Source organism: Motacilla alba, chromosome 2 (genome assembly GCF_015832195.1).
Source record: "Motacilla alba alba isolate MOTALB_02 chromosome 2, Motacilla_alba_V1.0_pri, whole genome shotgun sequence".
Lineage (NCBI taxonomy): Eukaryota > Metazoa > Chordata > Aves > Passeriformes > Motacillidae > Motacilla > Motacilla alba.
Genome location: NC_052017.1, coordinates 22,332,196 through 22,354,405, shown reverse-complemented (window position 1 = coordinate 22,354,405; position 22,210 = coordinate 22,332,196). Strand labels below are relative to the sequence as shown.

Genomic DNA, 22,210 nt, shown 5'->3' with positions numbered 1-22,210 from the left:
GAAATAAACCTACTTTTAAAATTTTCTCACAATTATTTACTCAGTCTCAACTGAAAAACTTAGGACAAAACACGACATCACAATGAGACATTTGGCCACTTAAAACCTCCAACAAAAACAGCCACTTTGCAGTTACCTGAAGAGCTTTTGTCTACTTTTAAAAGAAACCACAAAAGGAAGATTTATCAAGAAAATCAGAATATTCCAGAAAATTTCAGTAACTGCTTGAGCTATCAGAGATTCTGGCAATGTAAAGCAAAATAAAATGCAGCACCACAAAAATTAGTGCAGCTTGATAGTAAAAGTTATTTTAGTGTTTCTCTGTGGTTGTTTTTATTTATTTAAGGTAAAAAGAGCCAGAATATTCAAGAAAGAGCTCCTCTTGTGAGAACCCCAAAAAAGCACAACATAGTTTATACTTTACTATTTTCTTAGTTGGGGATCAGAATCTGAAGACAATGTGTGACAGACAACAACACAGCCTGGATGTGCTCCCTTCTCCTGCCCAGTCTCCAAGTCAATTTGAGAAGATCCCAAGGATGCTTTAGGATAAAGAACCTTAGTCATCAATATGCCAGTATGGACTACGGGGCTGCAGCCTCCACCCTAACATCACTTACCATATCTCAAAACATAATGTCAGTATTTTTTTGCTGACAACTTTTTTTCCCATAAAGAATACTGCTGAAGTTAAGAGACTGAAATCACAAGAAGAGTAATTTTGCTCCATGTGTAAAGCTCCATAATAAGCCCCATTAAATAAATAAAAATCAGTATAATCATTCATGGAAACATTTCTAAATAAAGATGCCTCTTTGAATCACCTTAAATCTCATTTCAAGCAATATTCCTTAATCTGCATTTGGGATTAATGTGAAAATAATAAATGGTGTATCAGTTGTAGTTACTGTGATACAGTTTCAATGCAAGATTTTTTCACTTCATCACTGTCAGCAAAATTGAGGTCCCAAAGAAACAGGATTCTTAAAATTAAAGGTTGCCAGACTAAATCATTTACTGTTTAAAGTCATATAGCATTGAAAGAGTGAGAGTGATCAGTTAAACCATGTAAGTAATTTATAGTCTTACAGTTCATGAATTTTAAAACAGTCATGAATGACCAGGAATTAATCACCTGTTCGGGTACTTAGTAAAATACAGACTGTCCCATATCAGTGAAATTTATTTATATGAGTAAAGATATCCTCAGTAACAAAAACCAACCAATTCTGGCAGATCAGGTCACACATCCTACCACACCGAAGAAAAAAAAGTTTAAAATGCTTATATAGTGTGTATGGTGACACCCTGCTCTGGAGCTCATCACATTTTTCAGGAAGATGCATTATATCTGGGTTTTAATTCTTACATTTAACACTACAAATGCTTACTTTGGTCATCCAGTGGATACAGACTTATGTAAAATATCAAAAAAATTGCCAACCATCTACTATTTTCCATTGGTTATTGCCACTATGTAAATCTGGGGAGAAAAGTGACTGGTTGGGTAAATATCAGAGTGGACACCCAAAGCTGCTACTGAAAAATTTGAAGGAAATATCTGAATTCCACCCATTTGCACCATTCCAGGAGATGTAGTATGAATGGACCAGATACAAGGAGACCCAAGATCAAGCATGCAGCAAGAAGAACAAAAATTAAAATTACTGAGTGATGTGAGGTAAGGAAGTCATTTACCCTCTCCACAATTCCATTTTTTCTGTTCACAACAGTGATCCTGCCCAAGCAGCAACGGGGAGTGCTAATTAAGTTTGTAAAGCACTTGGGCTTTTTTAAGTGAAAAGTTATGAAGATATAGATTATAATTTGTAGAGCCAAAACCCACTGGAAGTAGTGCAACAACCTCATTATTACAGACAATAAGACTTAGTAGTTGCATTTAGCTGAGAGATGTATAAAGAAAAAAAATATAGTTAAGTGACTACTGGTTCAACAGCTGAATTGCTTAGAAAGTAAGTCTGACATTACTTTTCACTGGAAAAGTCCTATCTGGATATGAGTTTTTATTATCTTTTATAAGCATGTTATTTTCTATCATGCTTTGGTACCATGGCAATTGAGAACACAAGTCATCTGCAGATTTTGGCATCCCTGGAATTTGACATTTGCTACTTATAAAACACAGTTTGGGAATGTTCTGGAGTATTATAAGCAGCTTTGTTCAAAATAAAAATGCAGCGATCTGCAGATTCATTCTCTTTGCAGAACAAAGCAATAGGGAGGCTCTTTCTCATTTTAAACAAAAGACTTGCCTGCTTCTTCTCAGTCCATCTGGTAGCACTCTCCATCCTCCCCAAGAGAGGGTCAGCAAATGACTGCTGCACCCACAAGCAGAAACATGCACAGGTTGAGAAGAGAGCTCAGTTGGTGAGAGCTCTACAATACGGGAAAAGATACATGAAGAGCAAGAGATGAGATAAGGGAGCGGATGAAATTCTGAAAGGGGAAGTAGAGCATGTAATGCTGCACGACATCACCAGCCAGCTCATACCAGAGCTACCAGTGCAATCAGGCTCATACTTGAAAGAGGTCCTTGAACACACTCACCCCTCCCTGTAATCACCTACACCAGCCCTTTGGTTTGAACGTTTTGATGGGCACAGCTAAAAGAAGCTGAAAGAGAACTTGAGTAAGAGAGAGGGGGAAAAAAAAAAAATCGGGAGATGGTAGAAAGGAAGGAAGATGCAAGGAAAAAATTATTGTAAAACACCACAGACACTTCTTTTCCTCTCCTGATGGCCTCTCTCTGTGTCCCAGAACTGTAATTCATATTCTTGGGTAATATTTATTTAACTTTAATTTGCTACAGAGATTGCTAGCAATGCTAGCTATGAGCCAGCAAACGCAATTGAAAACAGAGCTCAGAGACTGGAAATGGTATCTGGGGATATGGTATGCTCCTTGCTGTACCTACCACAAACTTACTCATACACCTCCCACAGCCCATCTCAAAGGCACTTGCCCAAAATGGCCATTTTATTTCCAAAGTCAAAGCTGATGTTAAACCAACTGTCATTGTCATATGGAAGAAGGCGAATATAAAAAGGTCACTGAAGTGCCAGATGGGAGAATTTTTGAACTAGAAGCTCTGACATTAATTCTCTGTGTTTGTCTGAAAGACTGAACTCAATGAGCTGATTAAATGTCTGTGCTGAATTGCCAAGTGAGAAAAAAGTCACTCTGACAGAAAGACCAACTGATCAGACCTGGGGTAGGAATCCCAGTTGCATAAAAATCTGAAAACATTTTTACCTGCATCAAGAAAAATAACATTTTTAACTAGAAGTTAAAACTGGTTACAAAATTCTTTCCTTTCACCACCAACACACCAAGACCTGCAATATAGAACATACATATTCTGCTAACTTGACATCTAAATATCAGCATAATTCCTGAATCAAGCACAATCCTGAAATTAGGAATTATTGAAAATTATTTTAGGTGCCCTCAACATGGTAAGGAGAAGCTGAGCATTTCTAAATTTATTTTTTTTTCTGTTCATAGCACAGCCTAGCTTCAGAAAAGTGAGTTTCTAATTCGTTAAAGTTGATGCTCCTCTCCTTGAAAAGAAAAAAGGTCCAGTTTTCAAGAGAGTCTGGATTAGACCTAAATAGATTTTAGGTCTATAAAAGCCTACATATGTCCTCAAAGCAAAACTCTGTTCTGTGACAAGAGACATCAGGAGGAGTCACCTAAGGACAGGGTCTCAGATAAAGGTCACACCAAAGTCCTGACAGCCTCTAACACTCATGAAAAGAGACAGAAACTCAACAGAGCTGATCTAAAGGGGCATTTTGCTCTATTTCTGTACTGATGCTCCAAAATACAGTAACTGTGTTAGTAATAAAGCTTGGCAAATAAATTCTTCCTTTTACTTGCACAGTGTTCACATTGTCACACTGGTATGTAACACAATGTGCCATGCAAGCCTTTCCTGAATTTGCAACCAGGCTGCTGTTTCCATTAACCTGGGTCCAGACTTGCTACATCCAAAAGTACGAGGGTCACTCCTCCAAAAAACCAAACAGGATGGCACAGTTGAGGATCAGCAGAGATATCAGCGTGGGAGAAGCAGCTTCCAGTGCCAGGCACGAGCCAAGGATGCCTTGGTAACCAGAAAGGCGGTGGAGAAAGTGTCTGAACAGAAACACTCCCAAGAAATTGTGGCAGGTGGTTTTTATACTCTTTTACTTAGTTACCCACTTGTATCTGTTGTCTGTCCTCCTCTGTAACCATATGAACAGGATTTAAAAATAAAGATTAAAAAAATATTTTCAATCCATTTTCCATATCAGCCTCCTGCTCCAACAGATGGCTCCATGTGCCAGTGCTAGTTTATACAGTTTTCTTTCCATAAGCGCATTATTAGTGGTTTTGTGCGAATAGTATATTATGTCTTTCTAAGTTTACAGGTTTATAATTTTATTCTATCCTCCAAAACTCCCCCTGATCATGAAGTTATCAAAGGCATATCCATAAATGCAGTAAGCCTTCCCACTGTCAAGTTCAAGTGTGAGAAATCTTGAGAGACTTGACAACAAAATGCCTGTTCTTGCTAGATTCTTAGGCTGTCAGTAAGGTTTTTAAGAAAATAAATTGTAAACAACTCTATGCCTTGAAAATAGGTTCTACTCACTTCCTTTAGGCTGCTTTGCCTATCCCTAGCAAGCCTTTTGATTCTTTCACAGTTATCAAGTATGTCAGACTGAAACTAAAAACAAAATGTCCTCTTACAAGCAGGGACTGCAACAAAAACACTGCTGTGGGTGAGATCTGGTCATGCAACTGACAGTGTAAGACTTAAGCCCAGCTACTCAGACCTTTCACATAATATGCTCTTCATATAAATGCTGAAGAGCACTTTTTAAATTCAAAGATGAAGGGGATAGGTCATGTAATCATCTTTGTGAAATATACATATTTGCAGGTGGAAAGTTTTTTTGCAGTTATCTTTTCTCTGGTGTTATGACAACCTTCATTGCAGTGAAGCAGCATGCATGTTGCGTGGTCATTAACAAACCAATGCCACTCTCACATTACCTTCAGCAGATGTTTTAAAAGTGCTTTGCAAGAAATAATTCAAAACTAGAATGGTGAATTAGTCTGGCTCTTTTTCCTTCAGACCATTTCCTTCATTAAAATAAAAAAATCTACTTACTTCATTCCTTTCCCTGTTTTCTTCATTTTTCTTCCTTTCTTTTCCTTTTTAACTCTCTTTAGCAAAATCCAGACAATAAACTAGGTAATGGGAGTTGCTGGCTTCATTTTGCTAATGCATCACAAAGTTTCATTTTAGCACCAAGAAAGAAATCTCTCCTGTTCTTACTTGCTTCATCCCTGAGGTCAACAACCCTACAGGTTGAGAAATGCAGCTTCCAAGGCAGATGAATGTCACAAGGAAAAACTACCTCTCTGAGCGTTTCTCGATCTGCTCCTCTACATATTATCTTCCAAACCACTACATTTGACAAAGTATCCTCTATCAAATCAGCACAGTATAAAGGTAGAGACAGAAAAAGAGCTTCAACCTTGTCATTATTCTCTTGTGCAAGGAATCTTCCAAGATCTGAATAACCTACATTCCAACTCAGTCTCCCTGAAATCTTACTAACAGCCATCCATGACCTTTCTGCCATTGCTTTCTTTCATGGAAGTTTGAGAGTTCAGACAAGGAGGAGAAACCCAGTTTCACAAATAATTAAATGAAAAGTCCTCATCTGTGTTTGGATTTCATATACACCTGACTTCCTTTTTTTAACTTGTTCTTTCTGGTTTTTTCCCCTCAGACAAATGACCTGGTTACAGAATTCTATAAAACTTGAATGAAAAGTCTCAAAGGAATTTTCTAGCAGCTACCACAAGTTTGCCAGACTTGCAGCAGCACAATAACTTTCAAAGCAAAAAGGTGTAAGGGAGCATAATGAAACTTGCTTCTCAGTGCATAATGAGAACACTGGAAAACACGCCATATCCTACAATTCAGAATTTAGTCAGGAGCATAATTGAAAATTATAGCCTATTAACTTACTCAAAATATGAAGAACACTCCAGTATATCTTTTCTTGCCAAGATGCATAAAACTTAAAATGGAACAGCAGCAAGTTTGTACTGAGAAGAGCTCATCATAAGAAGAATGGCTACAATTTTATAATGAGAATTCTATGAACAGCATAGAGATAATGCTTATTTAAAAAAAAAGAAACCAAAACCTATGTATTTGAACAGAGAAGTGAAAATCACTGCTGCTTCTTTGATGTGTTCAAGCCAAAACATGTGCTATAGTAGACTTATGACTGTGCTCAAATGAATTTTAAAGAATAAGCTGTAACAGTACAAGGCAGCCAAGCAGTTGGTGGCAATTTGCACCTCCAAGGCTGTGAGTTCATCATGAATCACTTTCAACAAACAACAAATTTTGAGAATCAAATTGGTCAAAAATCCCATCTATCATTAGAACATCAGTGTAAGAAGTCCTCCAACCTTACAGTACATTCATTAAGCTTTCCATGACAAAATTGTCACAAAACTGAGAGTGACTGTAGATATTTTGCATAACTTACCCTGCACAGCTGCCGACCAGCAGTACAATCACATTTTATAATTATATAATTTTATGTATCTGGACTACTTTTCCAAACACAGAAAATTCCTTGCAAACTTGAAAGCTAGGGGGCTGGCTCCACCACTTTCTTAGCAGCAAAACCAGCCACTCCATCACTAAACTGTAGAACTTTTCAAGACAACTCTTCTGCATTACATTAAAATAAAATTTCTATAGCCAATATTTAACAACAGAACAAATTTGTTCATTAAAACCCCCACTATTTACAGGGAAGTCTGGGCAAACCTATTTTACACATACTGTCTAATGGTTTAAATATATTTTCTGTGTACTTACACAAAGATTTAATAAAATGGAGAAGGATATATTCAAACACTCTAAGCCTGTAGACTGAAAAGCATCAGAAATGAATTAAGTGAAGGTAAGCTTTCACAATATATAAATAGACATTATGCCTTTTCCTAGTGGTTTTACTTCCCCACTGCTCACTTGGCAACATTTGGTATTTTCCTCTTCAGGTAAGTTGTATACAATTTAATATTAAATTACAAACATCAACACAGCAAAACTGGAATATAACTGACATAAATTCTATTCAATTTCCGGGATAGAATGATACAGATTGGATCAAAAGCTTGCTGATATGATATTTGTTACTAGCTTAGGTTATTTTACATTTATATAATATCTAGCTTAAGTTTATCAAGTTATTTTTTAATCAGAAGCTGCAACAGAACTGGTAAGCAGGATGAGAACTGGTAAGCAAGTTCAGCTCTAGAATTATTGTACACAAATTCCAACAATAAATCCTACAAATATTTGCAAAATAAAATAAAAATCTCCACTCACACTTTTCACATCATTTCTGACTAGCACACCAAATGGACAAAGACAGCCAACAGATAAAATTTCGTGTTTCTGTGACCTCTGCAGGCCAGTCCAGAACTGATATAGCAACTTCAGAGAAGCCCATCCCCCCAGGAATATGATAAACAAAAGAGCAAGATCACCAGCAATGGAGAGAAAGGCCAGTAGTTACCTCTACAAAGGCAAAATGATGTGTTTATGGGGTTGATAATACAAAATCACCTCCCTGAATTCAACATGTTAAATTACTCTTTCACTACTTGCTTTCTGCTAAACTGCTAAATCCAGAAATATGTGTAGGTTTATATTAGGGAGTGGAATTAAATATATCAGTGAAAAATATGCCACACATCAAAGAGATTCATATAATCAATGATTCTGACAACACACAATACACTTATGTCAAAAGCAAAAAGCAGTCACAGAAAGGTATTCACTGAACCATAGCAAAACCCAGAAGTCACCATATAGGTGGAAGGAGCACTTAAGGACTGACAGAGTTGCTATCGGGAGAACTTGTCCTGACATTAACATTATAATAACAGCATTAAGAAAAATGAAGTCCTTAAGAGTCAGGTTCTTAACATGATCAGTACACTCCTTCCTAACATGGTAGCAGAAAAAAGCCTTAAAGGTTCTGGAAGCCAGCATGGACCTAAGAGAACTGAAGTTCAAAAAATAGTAATTAACCTCTTCTTCCCAAACTAAGACCACTAGCTAGTCTTCTCTTTAGTTAAGAAACAGGTTTTGGAGAATTCATATTGCACAGCCTCACTGTTGCTTCAGGTAATATTTGCTAGGATACTCCAATTCATTTAACAGGAATTGTAAACTGTAATTATCATTGTAGCAATACCTGAAACATTTAGGAACATTTTAAGGCTAGTATTATCAAACACAATTTACAAACCATGCCCAGCAGTCCCTGACAGCTGAGTAGTTTTGCCTTTCTGGAACTTCAAAGGGAAATCACCCCAACAGAGCTGTTTGGATCTGCTCAGCAGTTCCTGTGACCTTTAAGGGGCACATCTGCACTCACATCTATACTCAAGTTGCTGAACATGACAGCCCAAATTCTCACCTGCCCCAGGCTGAGTACTCACACACACTCTCACCCCAGCAAACTCCTGCTGACCCCAACAACCCACCCAGGGCAACTACTGAAATCTGCAGGGGCAAACGCCCAGTGGAAGCTGACACTGTTCAAAGATTTCCCTTAAAAAACAAAATAATCCCTCACCCCTTCCCTCCACAGCTGGAGCCCAGCAGAGCTGCCCTGTGGGACCAGCCAGGCACGCTTGCTCTTCAGCCTAACCACAGTCCCTTCATGGCTCTACCCGTGTTCCCATCTCTGGGGGCTCTGGAAGAAAAAAGAACTGCCTTTCTGCGACAGACTTTCTGCACCTGCTCAGGTATCAACCCTCCAAACAGCCCACCAATGCTAACAGTGTCAGGGGAAAATGTCAAAACCTGCTGGAGCAGATTAGGTTTTAAAGATTTTAGGTACTGGTTTTGTTTAAGACTTACACAGCAAAAAACAAAAATAAAGGGAAAAAAATGCTAGGTGACCATTTTGGCTATAGGACATCAATGGCTGCCTAGCCTTGCACTTGGATGAGATCTTGATGATATTCTGCCTGCTCAGCTACAACTCCTTGAACTCCTTTCTTCCTGGAGTCAGGGTCACTAAGGAGACTATGGCAAACACCCACTCCTCAGGTAATCCCTTATTTCCTGCTGTAACAGAACCCAGCCTCACTACAAAACTGATTCCCAAAGGTTCTTTATACTCACAGGGCACTTGGCAGTAACTGCCTATTAAACTATGTATTCCCTTTCCCATCTCTGTTCTTAAGTTTTGGCCACATTTTGCACATTTTAAGTAAAGTTTTCCAGCCAGTTAATTTGGGAACTGTGTTTAACTAAGTATTACCACTGGGAATATTATTTATCAATAAAATATGTCCAAAACATTATTCTTTTATTAAGCTCAGAGAACCAAAACACGAGAACCCATAGACAGTAGTAACACAGCAAACAGAGATTATGACTTTAGGCTTGGGGAGAAGAAACACTTCTAGAAGGTGATGGAAGCAACAAATTTTACGTATATAAGTAGATTAAAAGATAACACTAAGAGAAAAACACGATTTCAAATTTGCTGTAAAAAATCCCTTATGCCTGGACTTCCATTCATTGTACAATATGTGGGCAAACACAAGTGGTTGGATTACTTCTATGCATTAAACAATGGTTTGCAATTTATTAATAGACATGACAATATAAGAAAAGGAAAGCTTCCAAAAATCATTTAAAAAAAAATACAACTGAACTCTTGCAACAGAAACATTATGGGTAATTCTAAACAACAACAACAAAAAAGGCATCTCTACTTTCTGAGAAAAAACTGTGTATGTTAAGGTTGAAAACTGACCACCTCACATCACTTACATCACAATATATACGGCATTTTTAAAGAAGGAACTCCAGCAAAATAATAATGAAACCTTCACAAAATAATTGATGCAGGACTGAATATTTATCTTTTAATCATATTCGGTGACAAAGAAGAACCCTTTAATTGGCAAGTACAGAAAAAGAAAACATGAATCCCTGTCAAACTAGTTATTTGATCCCACACTGATATACAACTGATCTCTTCTTGGAGTATAATTCACATGCTGCATAAAGATAAGCATTCACCTCTAGAAAAAAACCCCTTTGCTTTTGTCTTTAACTAGTAAAAGCAAAAACCATCCCTCATCACTCTACCGTTACTACCACAGTTCATTTCCTTTAAATAGTAGAACATATGGTGAAATACTATTTTTTTTTTGTTTAGCTTCAATGGATTCCTGTGGAGAGTTAGTTTTCTATGGCTTGATCTACAACTGAAACACACTAGCTGTCAGTTAAGTCATCAGAAATAATTCAAATAATTCCATACTATGGCCACATTTTAATCTTTCTGTCTTGTACTAATGGTAACTGCTGCTCTTTTCTTCCTCTCTTTCCCTGAACATACTGCTGCTCTAAGCTTTCATATGTTGAAATATTCCACTAAGATCCAAACCGCTGTCAACACACTCCTACATAAGCACCCAAGAACGACTACCTAAAAAGACTATCTCACTTTTTGTTATATTAAATAAAGACAGCGTGCAAGAGGAATAAAATCATGACAGAGGTTAACAAGGCAAAAAAATATTCTGACATCCATGAAATAGTATGTTTCTATAAAGGATCATTTTAATTTTATCTTCTGCCACCCAGCAAATCTGTAACTGTTACAGACATTTATTCAGATATAGCAAGATGCACAGACTTGTTAGCAGAGATGAAAAAGTGGCTGATCATGTCCTTCACTCACTCATCCCAGAGGGCGTTCAGCCAAGCATGTATCGGAAAAAATTGCCCATACTATCCTCTTAATACAATTATAAATAAGGCTGCCAGAGAGAGAAATACAAAGCTGTACCGAGAAAAGCACCGCTTTAAAGCCTTCCCCTACCTTTTCCCTGGTATTTACAAACCGCAGGCAGCACTGCTGGGGAATCTCACCAGGGTGGCTGCCGAGAGGTCTCATGTGGCGTTCCCAGCTTCCCACCGCCTCCCTCTGCCTGGATGTTAAACATTCCTGAGAAAACCCACCCTGACATGCACAGAATGAATCCTGCTCAAGTTGGAAGCATGTGATAACTAGGCTTCGGGTTGAAACAGGAAACCCCAGCACCCAATTAATCCCAGAGATTTAAACAAGCCCCATCTTACCGTTTTGCTGTTGCCCGGATCAGGTCAGATTCACCTGCAACTCTTTGGCATCTCTCTAGCAATGTTAGTGTTTGCAGTCAGGCCGGGCTCATTCAGCAACTGAATTCACAACATCTTTCTGCACTAGCAAGCTGAAATGGTACGGCTGTACTACAGCTAAGAAAGGGGGAAATCTAAAGCAGCAAACAAAGAAATCCCTCAAGACAGGGTAATCCCAGTGGAGTAGAATATAAAAGGTACAGATGAGCACCGAGGGTACAATATTTCTCTGTCTAAATTTCATCAGCAATACTATGCTCTTTCTAAAAAGATTTTTTTTTTTTTTTTAATATATGATGGACTTGCCTGTGGAGTTCCCAGAAAGGCAGAGTATCCAGGCTCTGCAGCAGCATTGCAGCCAAAGTAACCATGCATATGCTATCTAGGCAATTTACAGCAGTCTTTTTGAAAAGATATTGATTTACAGTGTAGCACTGCCTCAACCCAACACAGAACTGCAGCCAAAATAGCTAATGGTGATTTCACAGGAATTAAAGGGAAAAACTCAACATTCAATAAAAGGATGAAACTAATCATTCCCAATTCAATTCTGTCCCAGCCCTGAAAGATACCAGCAAGTTCTAGAGTGACAAAATGACATTACTGAAATAATCTATGGGCCCCTGAAAACAAGAACTATGAATACCACCATCCACTTTTACATAAACAATAAATATTTAAAAGTATTTAAAATTTATTGAGTCAAAATATGAACTCTCAAGTTAGTTTCAGCATTTTAATGATGAAACTTACTATTTAATTCATGAATGCACAAAATACACAAAGCTGTGAGTAAGCAATAGACACCTACTCCATGCTGGGAATCCACTACTCTGCCCAAGTAAGCTTGAGTGTGGTAGGAGGGAAAAGGGGGCAGCAGGAGAAAACCTAGGCAAACCCTCAGAGAGGGCTTCTCCAAAAAGCAGGCAGTGCATCTTCTCCATCTACTACTCCTACAGCAACCCCTGCTGGCCTGTGCTTCAGATGGCTCCTGGCTCCCAGAAATCTCCTGGGGTTGGGGGAGCACTGGGCAGACTATACTAGGACAGGGAATAGTAATGTGTACATCAGTGAAACCTTCAGGAGGAGACACATGCAGCTCAGCTGAGATGGCATCTTCAACATCCTGAAATATTTTTCATTTTTATGTAATGATGAGCTGCAATGAACTAGCAGGCAAAACACAGCCCTGGCTCACACTCCGGGCAGCTCCAGACCCTCATCACAGAACCATTGAAAATGGGCTCCCCTGTAGAGTTCCACTTTGAAGAAAGCAGAATGTGCTCAAATTTGAGTGTGAGCACCATAGTCACCAAGCCTTACACATGTTGATATACTTGCTCACACCTGAACCTACCATCAGTGGCTCCAGTAATATATACAACTGAATGGCATAAGCAAATTCTATAGGAGGATTCCAAACTTATGATGTAGTTGTTATCTTTTCCCCTCCTTTTCCCAACCTTAGTCACAGGGGCATCTCCAGACTCCTCAGTTTGTCAACTTGGTTTCTAACCTGATAGGCGGCTTCAGACCTCCTGAAAAAATATGACTTCCACTCTCTTGAACAAATTTTTTTCTCCTCTCTCTCAAGCGTGAGGCCCAGAAGAAAACATGAATAAGAACTTCCAGTTAAAATTATGAGAAAATAGTTTCACAATGTTTACAAATCTTGGCCTTATTCTGTCAACAAAAACTTTGTCTGAGGCTGAGGGAAAACAGGACAGAAGGATGCTCATGAAAAACGAAAAAAGGTAGTGAGTAAGCACCTGCAGAGACCAATATGTGCCAAAAGACAGGCACTATGTTAAGGGAAAGGTGGTGGGCAGCCATGGAAGGAGGAAACACAGAAGACAAAAAAGGCAAGCCAGAAAAACAGGGAACTGCATTCCAGAGGCAAAGAAGGTGAGACTGAAAGCAAGATAAACATCCTACAAAGTTACAGAATCGCAGAATATGCTGAGTTGGGAAGGATCCACCAGGATCACTGAAGTCCAACTCCTAGCCCTGCACAGAACCATCCCCAAGAATCCTACGATGTGTCTGAGAGTGTTGTCCAAATGCTTCTTGGACTCTGTTGGGCTGGTGCTGTGGCCACTTCCCTGGGCAGCCTGTTCCAGTGCCCAGCCACCCTCTGGGTGAAGAACCTTTCCCTAATATTGAACCAAAACCCCCCCAACATAGCTTAATGCCCTTCTTTTGGGTCCTGTCACTGGTCACCACAGAGAAAAGATCAGCATCTGCCATTCTGCTTCCTCTTTTGAGGAAGTTGTAGACTGCAATGAGGTCTCCCCTCAGTCTCAGCTCCAGGCTCAACAGACCGAGTGACCTCAGCCACTCCTCTTACAGCTTCCCCCTAGATGGTCGTTCAGCATCTCTGCAGTACTCCTTTGGACATCCTCTAATACCTTTATATCCTTCTTATACTGTGGTACCCAGAACTGCCCCCAGCACTCAAGGTGAGGCTGAGCAGAGCAGAGCAGAGCGGAACAATCCCCTCCCTTGCCCGGCTGGTGATGCTGGGCCTGATGCCCCCCAGGACACGGCTGGCCCTCGTGCCTGCCAGGGCATGCTTCATTCATATTCAACTCATCATTGACCCCCATCTCCCTTCCTGCAGGGCTGCTCTCCAGTCATTCTCCAGTCTGTCCATACTTGATTGACCCAGTCCAGGTGCAAAACCTGGCACTCACACCCTTGTTAAACTTCATACAGTCGATTATTGCCAAGGGGTCTTACTTTGTCTAAATCTCTCTCTGCAGGGCCTTTCTGCAGTGAGATACAACTCACACAAACCTCCCATAATTAAAAGTTAATTGTTCTTACTGTATTGAAAAAAAAAAAAAGAAAAAAAATTCTATTTATTGCATTAAAGCCCTTCTTGTTGCCTTTGGCCTTTGTAAAAAGATCCAACTCCAGGTGGGATTTGTCTTTTGTAAGTGCATGCTTGGAAGATACATCTGTATTCCTTCCCCATTACTTGCTCTCAGTTCCACCTTCTATATAATTCCTTTTCACATTTGAGTCTTGTTAGGAAGTCTTGGCTCATCCATGCAGGCTTCCCAGCATTTTTGTTTGACTCCTTACTATTCTTATCCCCCTCTTTCTCCTCTGCTAGCCCCATCCCTTGCCCTACTCCCAACACCATTTGCAGACTGTGGCTGAACATAACTTGGCTCGAGCACAAATATGTGCTCTGCTGCTGCCTGTGGTACCACAGAGAGGGTTGGGGGAACCTGGCTGGAAGGCAAAGGATATCCAGAATTAAGAATGGAGTTGATGGAACACACAAAGACCCCAGTAGCATGGGATTGTGTTTCTTCCAAGAGGGTGGGAGAGTAACTAATCTAAAAAAAAAGTTTCAATACAATAACTAAAAAAAGAGTCAAATAACTATGGAGTTCAATTTGGATTTTAAAGCTCTCCCTGGAAGCCAGCTGCAAGTACAAGTTTCACATTATCAGTACTTTAAGTCCTGCCAACACTTTCATCCCAGGGCAGACTGCAAAATGCTATGTAGCACTTGGGAGCAGTTCTTCACCTATAAGGAGGTATCTTTGGAGCTTTTCAAGATAATAGCAAATTGCTACACTTAAACTAGAGAAATTACACAATGTCACAGCTCTGATGGTCAATTAACTAAAAATGCAAACCATCATTTAGTAATATGGCATAGTAAAAAAATGCCAGTAGTTACTTCTGTTCTGTGTGGTCATACTACAGACTAGTAAAATGAACTTGAAAGTAATATCCCATTTCCATTAGTCTACACTGAGTCATCTGAGAGGATGGGAAACAGGGAGAAAGGGAGAGCAAGGGAGGAAGGCAGCTAATACGTCCCTCCTCTCCAAAAAGTAATAACCAAATGCAGTAATTTGTAAAAGTTTCGTACGTCCATTTAAGCCCATTTTCTCTTCTCAGAAGAAAAGGCATGGCTAAGGAGAGCCACTGCTTCTCAACACAAACCTTTCCATTTTGACAACTGCGGACTCAATATACAAGGAAAAAATGAATTCTTCTGAAAATTTACTCACTTGTGAGAGTCATTTAGACATCTAGCCAGCCACTTCACAAGTCACTGATAGTTTTTCATTAAGAAATTATTTAACAAGACAGTTAAGAAGTTGTGTCCAGAAACTGAGTGCTGGATGGAACACCTGTCCAACCCCACTTCATATCCTTGCTATCACAGGTAACCATAAAATATGACCCCTTTCCTTAAATTGAGAAGTTTGAGTTAGAATACATAAAGTACAAGAAGACACAACCTTAATAAAACAATCCAGCAATGATACAAATGCATTGAAGGCAATGAAAATAATTTTTATCTTAAGATGGCAAGTGAAGCAGTGGTAATATTGCACAATGGAATGCATGACAAGTTATTCCAAGTACAGCATGCTGTTAAACATGCTTTGCAATACCAACAGTTGCACTATAACAGAAGCAATATCTGGTGTGGTAGAACTTCCCTTAAAAAGTCACTGTCTGAAACAAAATACAGTGCAACATAGTGCAAATTAGCTTTGCAACTTTTGAGATAAGTAAGAGATTTTCTGGGTTTATGGACTGATTCCATATACAGTTTGCATTACAAAGCCTCCCATAGTTTCTCTATGAGGTCTTTTTGTTCCTCAATTTGTCCTTTCATAATCCACACTTTGGAGAAGTCCTCATAGTGCTTCAAGGCTTCCTCACAGAGCTCTTGGTCTACAGCAATGTTCCCAAGCACCCATTCCAACTTCACAGATTTCATGGAGACCCTTGCTGTGGGGGCACTGCTGTGAGCCTTTGCCTCCTTGCTCTTCCATATGCATTGTCCTCTGACTCAAGCTTCATGGCAGCCAGCCAGATGTCCTCACTGTTGGGGTTGCCCTGGAAAACGAGGGCCAAGATGCTTCTGGCTGCTGGCACATTTCCTGCTGGCCACTTAGATTTAGCTCCTGTGAGCAACAGCTCTCTGCAAAAGAGCCTCCAAGGATTCTCTGGTTCCATGGCTCTTTTCAAAGTAGGCTGTTTGCAGCCACACATGCTTCTTGCTTGGGAAAACTTGCAAGGAATAGGCATAAATGGCTCAGGCATGCTCCAGAGCACTATGCACAACACAAGTGTTTGCATTTCCATGCAGGTTGGTTTTGGTCATCTTCTTCTTCTTCTTCTTCTTCTTCTTCTTCTTTGCTCCCAATCCCAATCACAGCTCTCGTGATTGCCTGGCATGTGGACACACTTCCAGCTTTATCACATTGCTTAGCGTCTTGTATCTGGTGCTCCCTGTTGAGTTCCACGCTGTTAGACCTGAGATCTGATAGCTCTCTCAGTGACTTTCTTCACCGTCTGGGTGTTTCCATTGGCTTCCTTCAGTTTGGCAGCAGTAATCCAGAAGTGACACTCCATCAGAATATTCCCCTGGGCTCTGTTAAGGACTTTATGAGCATTCTTGCATGTCTCCAGCCTTGCCAGCACCAGCCATGGTTCAGCACTGGCTGGACAGCGTTCCATAGCCCTGCTCAGCATGACCCTGGCATCCTCAGGTTGCTCCAGCTCCATGGCTGTTTTCCACAAATGCACTGAGTTTGGAACACGCTCAAGGGCTTTCCCAAGGACATGTTTCTTGGCACAGATTCCCATCTCCACCTCTGCTGCTCTGATATAAATCCAGAAAGACTGTGGAAGGTACTGGACAGCCTGGGCCACAAAAGTCTTGGCTGTATCTCCAGGCTGAAGCTGAGCAGCTTCCAACCAAATATCTTGGGTCTTAGGGCACATCTCTGTTCCTTTCAAGATGTGGTTTCAAGCCACCTGGAGTTTGCCAGTGACCTCCTCCAGTTGGGCTCATGCTATCCAGGCTGGTGGACGATGAGGATTGGTCTCTTGGACAGATTTCAGGAATAAACAGGCTTTTTTATTTCCTCAATATCTCCTCCATGTGTGGGAATCATGGAATTCAAGAATGTCAAACATCCTTTCAGGTCCACTACAGTCTGGCCACTCACAGAGTCTGACACCTGGCTTAGCCTCGTATCCATCAAGGTGCTCCTGGCTTGGCCAATCTTCTTCCTATCCAATTCACCTGTCCCAACTGTCATCAAGCCTGGTATTATTCCTCCTGGGTATGGCATATTCATTCCCCCTAGATATGGAGTATTCAATCCACCAAATTGTGTCTGGTGTGGGTCCATGGAAGTATGATTCTCTCCTGACTGTAAATGCTTTGCAAAGAAGCTGTCAGTGACAGGAGTCAGCTTCTCATACCGAGGATTCCTCTGATGCTTGCTCCTGGCATCACCAACCTCTGGAATACTCAGCCACTCCTCCTCAGTAACCTCTGCTAACTTCCATTTCAAGTCTGAGAACTGATGCTGAACTTTAGGTTGTTCCATATGGTATTTTCCTATTTCCTCTTTTTCTTGTTGTTCCCTTCTCTCTTTTCTGCCTTCATCCATCCTCTTCTCCAAAGCCACATAAAAAGCCATCTGCTTCCTCAGATGCTTAAGCATCTGTTTCCTCAAAGCACCTTTTTCATAGGAACACTTGAGAACAGGCTCCCAGTGTAGCCACTGAGATCATCATAATTGACGTCATTCAAGTTCTCACCTTCATCATTTGTTCATTCTGTCTGGTTCTGCTTCATCTGGTGCCCCACAGTTCTCTTCCCCAGCAGGGCATGTTGGTCATCCCATAGCGTCATTGGCACCACAAGCAGGGCTGATGTCAGAGGGGTTGGTGAAACATGTGGCTCTGCAGCCCAGCCCCAGCACGTAGCCCAGGGGTGTGGACATGCCCAGGATTAGCTTCTTCAGTGGTGTCCAAGTCCCTAAAGCGCCCAGCTTATACATGGTCAGATTCAGGCAGGAATGCCCAGCACCTCCCCAGAGTGGGGAATTTCACAACGGAATGATGTAATCCTGTAAATCATAGGATATTTCGGGGAGTCCTTGATGGCCTAGGTGGTTGGTTACAGCTGCCCAGTGGGGCTGTATGGCCCACTGGCAGAGAGGACCCCCTTAGGCTGGGTGTAGTTACCACAGCTGAGTAAATTTGTGAGACAAAGAAACACTGCCCTGCTACCAAGGGTTTGCCTCTTCCCTTATCAAACACCCAGCCTGCAGCCTTAGGGCACTGGGCAGCTGCTGCAAACAACCCACTATTAACAGTTCATCAAGAGTAATGTAGATGGGAGTAAAATACATAGTTTGGTTATACCCCACAATGAAACACGGGACACCCAGAGAGGTGACAATACTCATGTTTGCAATTAAAAAAAAATTTAAAAAAAATAAAATTAAAAAACCAACCAACCAAAAAAAAAAAAAAAAAAAACCACAACAACAACAAAAAAAAACAAGACAAAACCCCCCCCAAAAAAAACCAAACAAAAAACCCAAACAAAAACAAAACAAAACAAAAAAAACACACACAAAAAAAAAAACTAAAAAAACCACCACAGCAAAACCAAACTAATCAGGAAACGATAGTAGTATTTCTGTGACACAAATTTTAATGATGAATACAAGAGACACACTTTACAAAGATTTTCTTCAGAGACAATTATAAAGAAATAACAATAGCTTTTAATATCTACCCATATAAATTCCAGGGATGAATCCCTGAAAATGTTTCATTTTTGAGTTACGTATATTGCTACAGCAGATCTCCTAGAGGGACACAGCTCAGTGATACCCTATTTCAAAGTCATCCACAGTATTTTAGCTGGGAGAAAAAAGCTTTCTAGAAATGAATTAAAACTTAACACAAAACCATGAGTTCACCTTCATCTCTTTCTTAAGTTTAAATATGTCATGCACCATAATTCTCATCTTCTTTGAAAGCACTGGAGTTTAGCCTCCCTTCATTTTCACTTTGAGATATTCACATGAAAGTCTTTGGGTTTGGGTCCATATTGGGACCAGAGTAATTTAATATCTTCCCTAATGACACAGATGAAGGGATCAAGTGTACCCTCGGCAAATGTGCTGATGACACCAAGGTGAATGGTGCAGCTGACACACCTGAAGGACAGGAGGGACCTGGACAAGTTTGAGAAGTGGCCCACAGGAATCTCATGAGGTTCAACAAGATCAAGTGCAAGGTGCTGCACCTGGGCTGGGGTAACCCCCAGTATCCATACAGGCTGGGGATGAAGGGATTGAGAGCAGCCCTGCCCAGAAGCACCTGGGGGTGCTGGTGGATGAGAGGCTGCACATGACCCGGCCATGTGCACTCACAGCCCAGAGAGCCAAACGTGTCCTGGGCTGCATCCATAGTAGTGTGGCCAGCATTGAGAGGGAGATTTTGTCCCTCTGCTCTGCTCTGGTGAGAGAGACCCCACCTGGAACACGGCACCAGCTCTGGGGTCCCAGCACAGGAAGGACATGTACTGTGTCATTTCTGTTTTACAAAGCTTAATATTTAATGTATTTATAAAAAACAGTATTCCTTCAATAACTTCATGACAGCTATGGTTTTGTTCTCCTTTCTTTTCCTACTTGTTTCTGAAGGTTTACCTGTTTTCCAGAGTACTGCTTAACACCTAATCACTATCTTCACACTATCATTCCATGATCTTACAATTCTTATCCAGAATAATGTAATTTGTTTAGACTCACCATTATACATGCATAGCTGTAGTTAATTTCTTCATATGCATTGGTTTATACATATCAGCATGAAATACCATTATCATTTTATCACCCAAATAATCTATATTGCAAAATCCCTCCAGACTGCAAAACTTTTGGCAGTTCTACTAAATAACTTTTTTTAAATACATCAATTTTTCATCCCTCTTCCATGTCTTTCTCTCCTACCTGGAGAGTTAGATGTTATTCCCTTCCAAGTCTCAAAAATGGACATTTTACCAGTTCTGCATGGCATACACAGCACACATGACAGATGTATAACCATCACACAAATCACAATAACTGGAAAATCTGATGATAGCAAAACAGTGAGCTAGATGGAGGCATGACATGAGATTAAACAAATGGTTGACAAACTAAATAGAAACACTCAAGTAACCCCTGATTTAAGAATATTTTTTGTTCTCATGACAAAATATGAGAAGCAGCTGTGAGAATCATCTCCCCTCCTTCCAGCTCTATTTGTCTAGAAGGCTGCACTTCCTAATGGACAAGGGTTTCACTGCAGTCACCTGTACTTTTGTTCTTTACTAATCAAATTGGCAGAGAATGATGATCAGCAAAAAGGCATGTCAAATCTCAAAGCACTGCAATGCTGAGTCAAGTAGTCCCAGGAAACAAGCACCAGAAGGGCAGGTATTGCACTAATATTCATCTGTTCTTTGGTTAAATACAAAGGGTTGGTTTTGACCTATAAAACCCTTTACAGTCTGGGTCACTACCCCCTTGCAGACTGCTTTTCTTGTCCTCTTTTATCTCAGTAATTCAGACAAGAGGGCTGCGTTCACCTGGGCATTCTCACTGAAGGGCACTTCAGTCCAGAAACTGATAAAGCTTTAATGCATGTTGAGCAGCTTATCTATTTTCCCAGGACTTCTTAGGTGAGAAATAGAAAGAATCTCAGGAGGAGTGAGCTGCTGAAGATAAAAAACTTCAGAAAGGACAAGAGAAAAAAGCCTGTTCCACATACTATTAAAGATACTTCTACGAAATACAGTTAGTGGTGGCACAGCTGCTGCAGCTTAAATGTTCACAGAGCACCCATCCCCACAGAGTATTTCACCTAGGAGGTTTTTTCCCTCCCCAGACCATCTCCTTCTATACCCCTAGAGCTGAACCCCATTACAGTATGTCCTAAAATAGGCTCCCTATTGTCCTATGATCTTATTTAGCAGAAGAACATGGATTTTCATGCAATGGAGCACAGTGGCTGCAGAGGGCTGGGACGGATTTATACATCAAGAGATTTATTCAAGAGCAAAAATATGGCCTATAAAAATTCAAGAAGCCTCCAAAGTTTTAATAATTTTAAAAGGAGCAAAAATATTGATTTCAGAGGGTGGAGTGAATTTTCCTTACCTTGTTTCAGGTTTTCATTAATTTTTTTAAAGGTAATTTTAAAGTAAACATGCTGTTTCAGTCTACCAAATTCAAATTCAAATGAAACTTTTCTTGGTCAAATGACACAGAAAAAATATATTGATTAATTTATCTAGCTTACATCTATCTCTCTTGTATCAAGTTGAAGAATCCTATTACATGATGAAAGGGAAAAACTAAGGTCTATGACAAACAAGGGGAATGATTCCATAGAACTGACAGGTTGAATGCTGTGAATGGACATCATCTTTCACTTAAATCACCACTACATCATTTACAGCACAATGTTTCAAGCCAAAAACTCTACAAAACACTTCATTTAGTTTTGCATGAGAGCTGTCTGTAGTACTGAAGTGTGGGAGGGGTGTGCTTCCAAACAGTGAGAGAAATTTGGGTAGAGATGGCCTCCCAATTGAGAGGCTCATCACCTTTCCAGGGACTGAGGTAAGGCTGTCTGGTATTTCCCTAATCCTCCTTGCCACCCCTTCCAAAGGTCTGGATAATGTTTGCTTTCTTCCAGTCTTTTGGACTGATTATCATGACCTTCCAAAGATGATCATGAGCAGCCTCCCTATGGTGTCCACCAGCTCTCTCTTCCATTTGTGGATGCACTAAACCCACTTGCAAAATCTTCTGGAGGGAAAAAAACCCAAACCTGGTAAAAAAAACCCAAAGTATATTTAATTTGTGACTGACTTAGCAGAAGATTACTATGAAAATTATTCTTACTGTACCATAAAACAAAGTCAAGTCCCCTTAAATAATAATTCTCACAATCTAAGATTTCCATGACTATCTACACATAGTTAAAATGATAATAATGTACTCTTACCTTTTTTCCCTAGAAGAAAACAATAAATTCTCAAAAAATGAGATGACATGAGCCATACAGTTCATGGACTAAACTATGTAGCAATGAACACACTTTCTT

At 40.1% G+C, this 22,210-nt stretch overlaps 1 protein-coding gene and 1 pseudogene across 5 annotated transcripts in view; both read right to left on the bottom strand.

The window, feature by feature from the left end:
* Positions 1-22,210, bottom strand: part of CDK14 (cyclin dependent kinase 14) — a 313,650-nt gene that overhangs the window by 234,439 nt on the left and 57,001 nt on the right. The window contains exon 1 of one of the 5 annotated variants that reach the window (XM_038128380.1): positions 11,567-11,687. The exons of 2 other annotated variants lie outside the window; for them this stretch is intronic. In XM_038128380.1, the coding sequence (XP_037984308.1) occupies positions 11,567-11,635 (69 nt within the window). In that variant the 5' untranslated portion in view covers positions 11,636-11,687. Of the gene's footprint in view, positions 1-10,961; positions 11,117-11,221; positions 11,418-11,566; positions 11,688-22,210 lie in introns of those variants that run through there. 2 more of the 5 variants (XM_038128381.1, XM_038128379.1) reach the window with 2 other exon arrangements.
* On the bottom strand, positions 11,870-18,437 carry LOC119697520 (annotated as a pseudogene).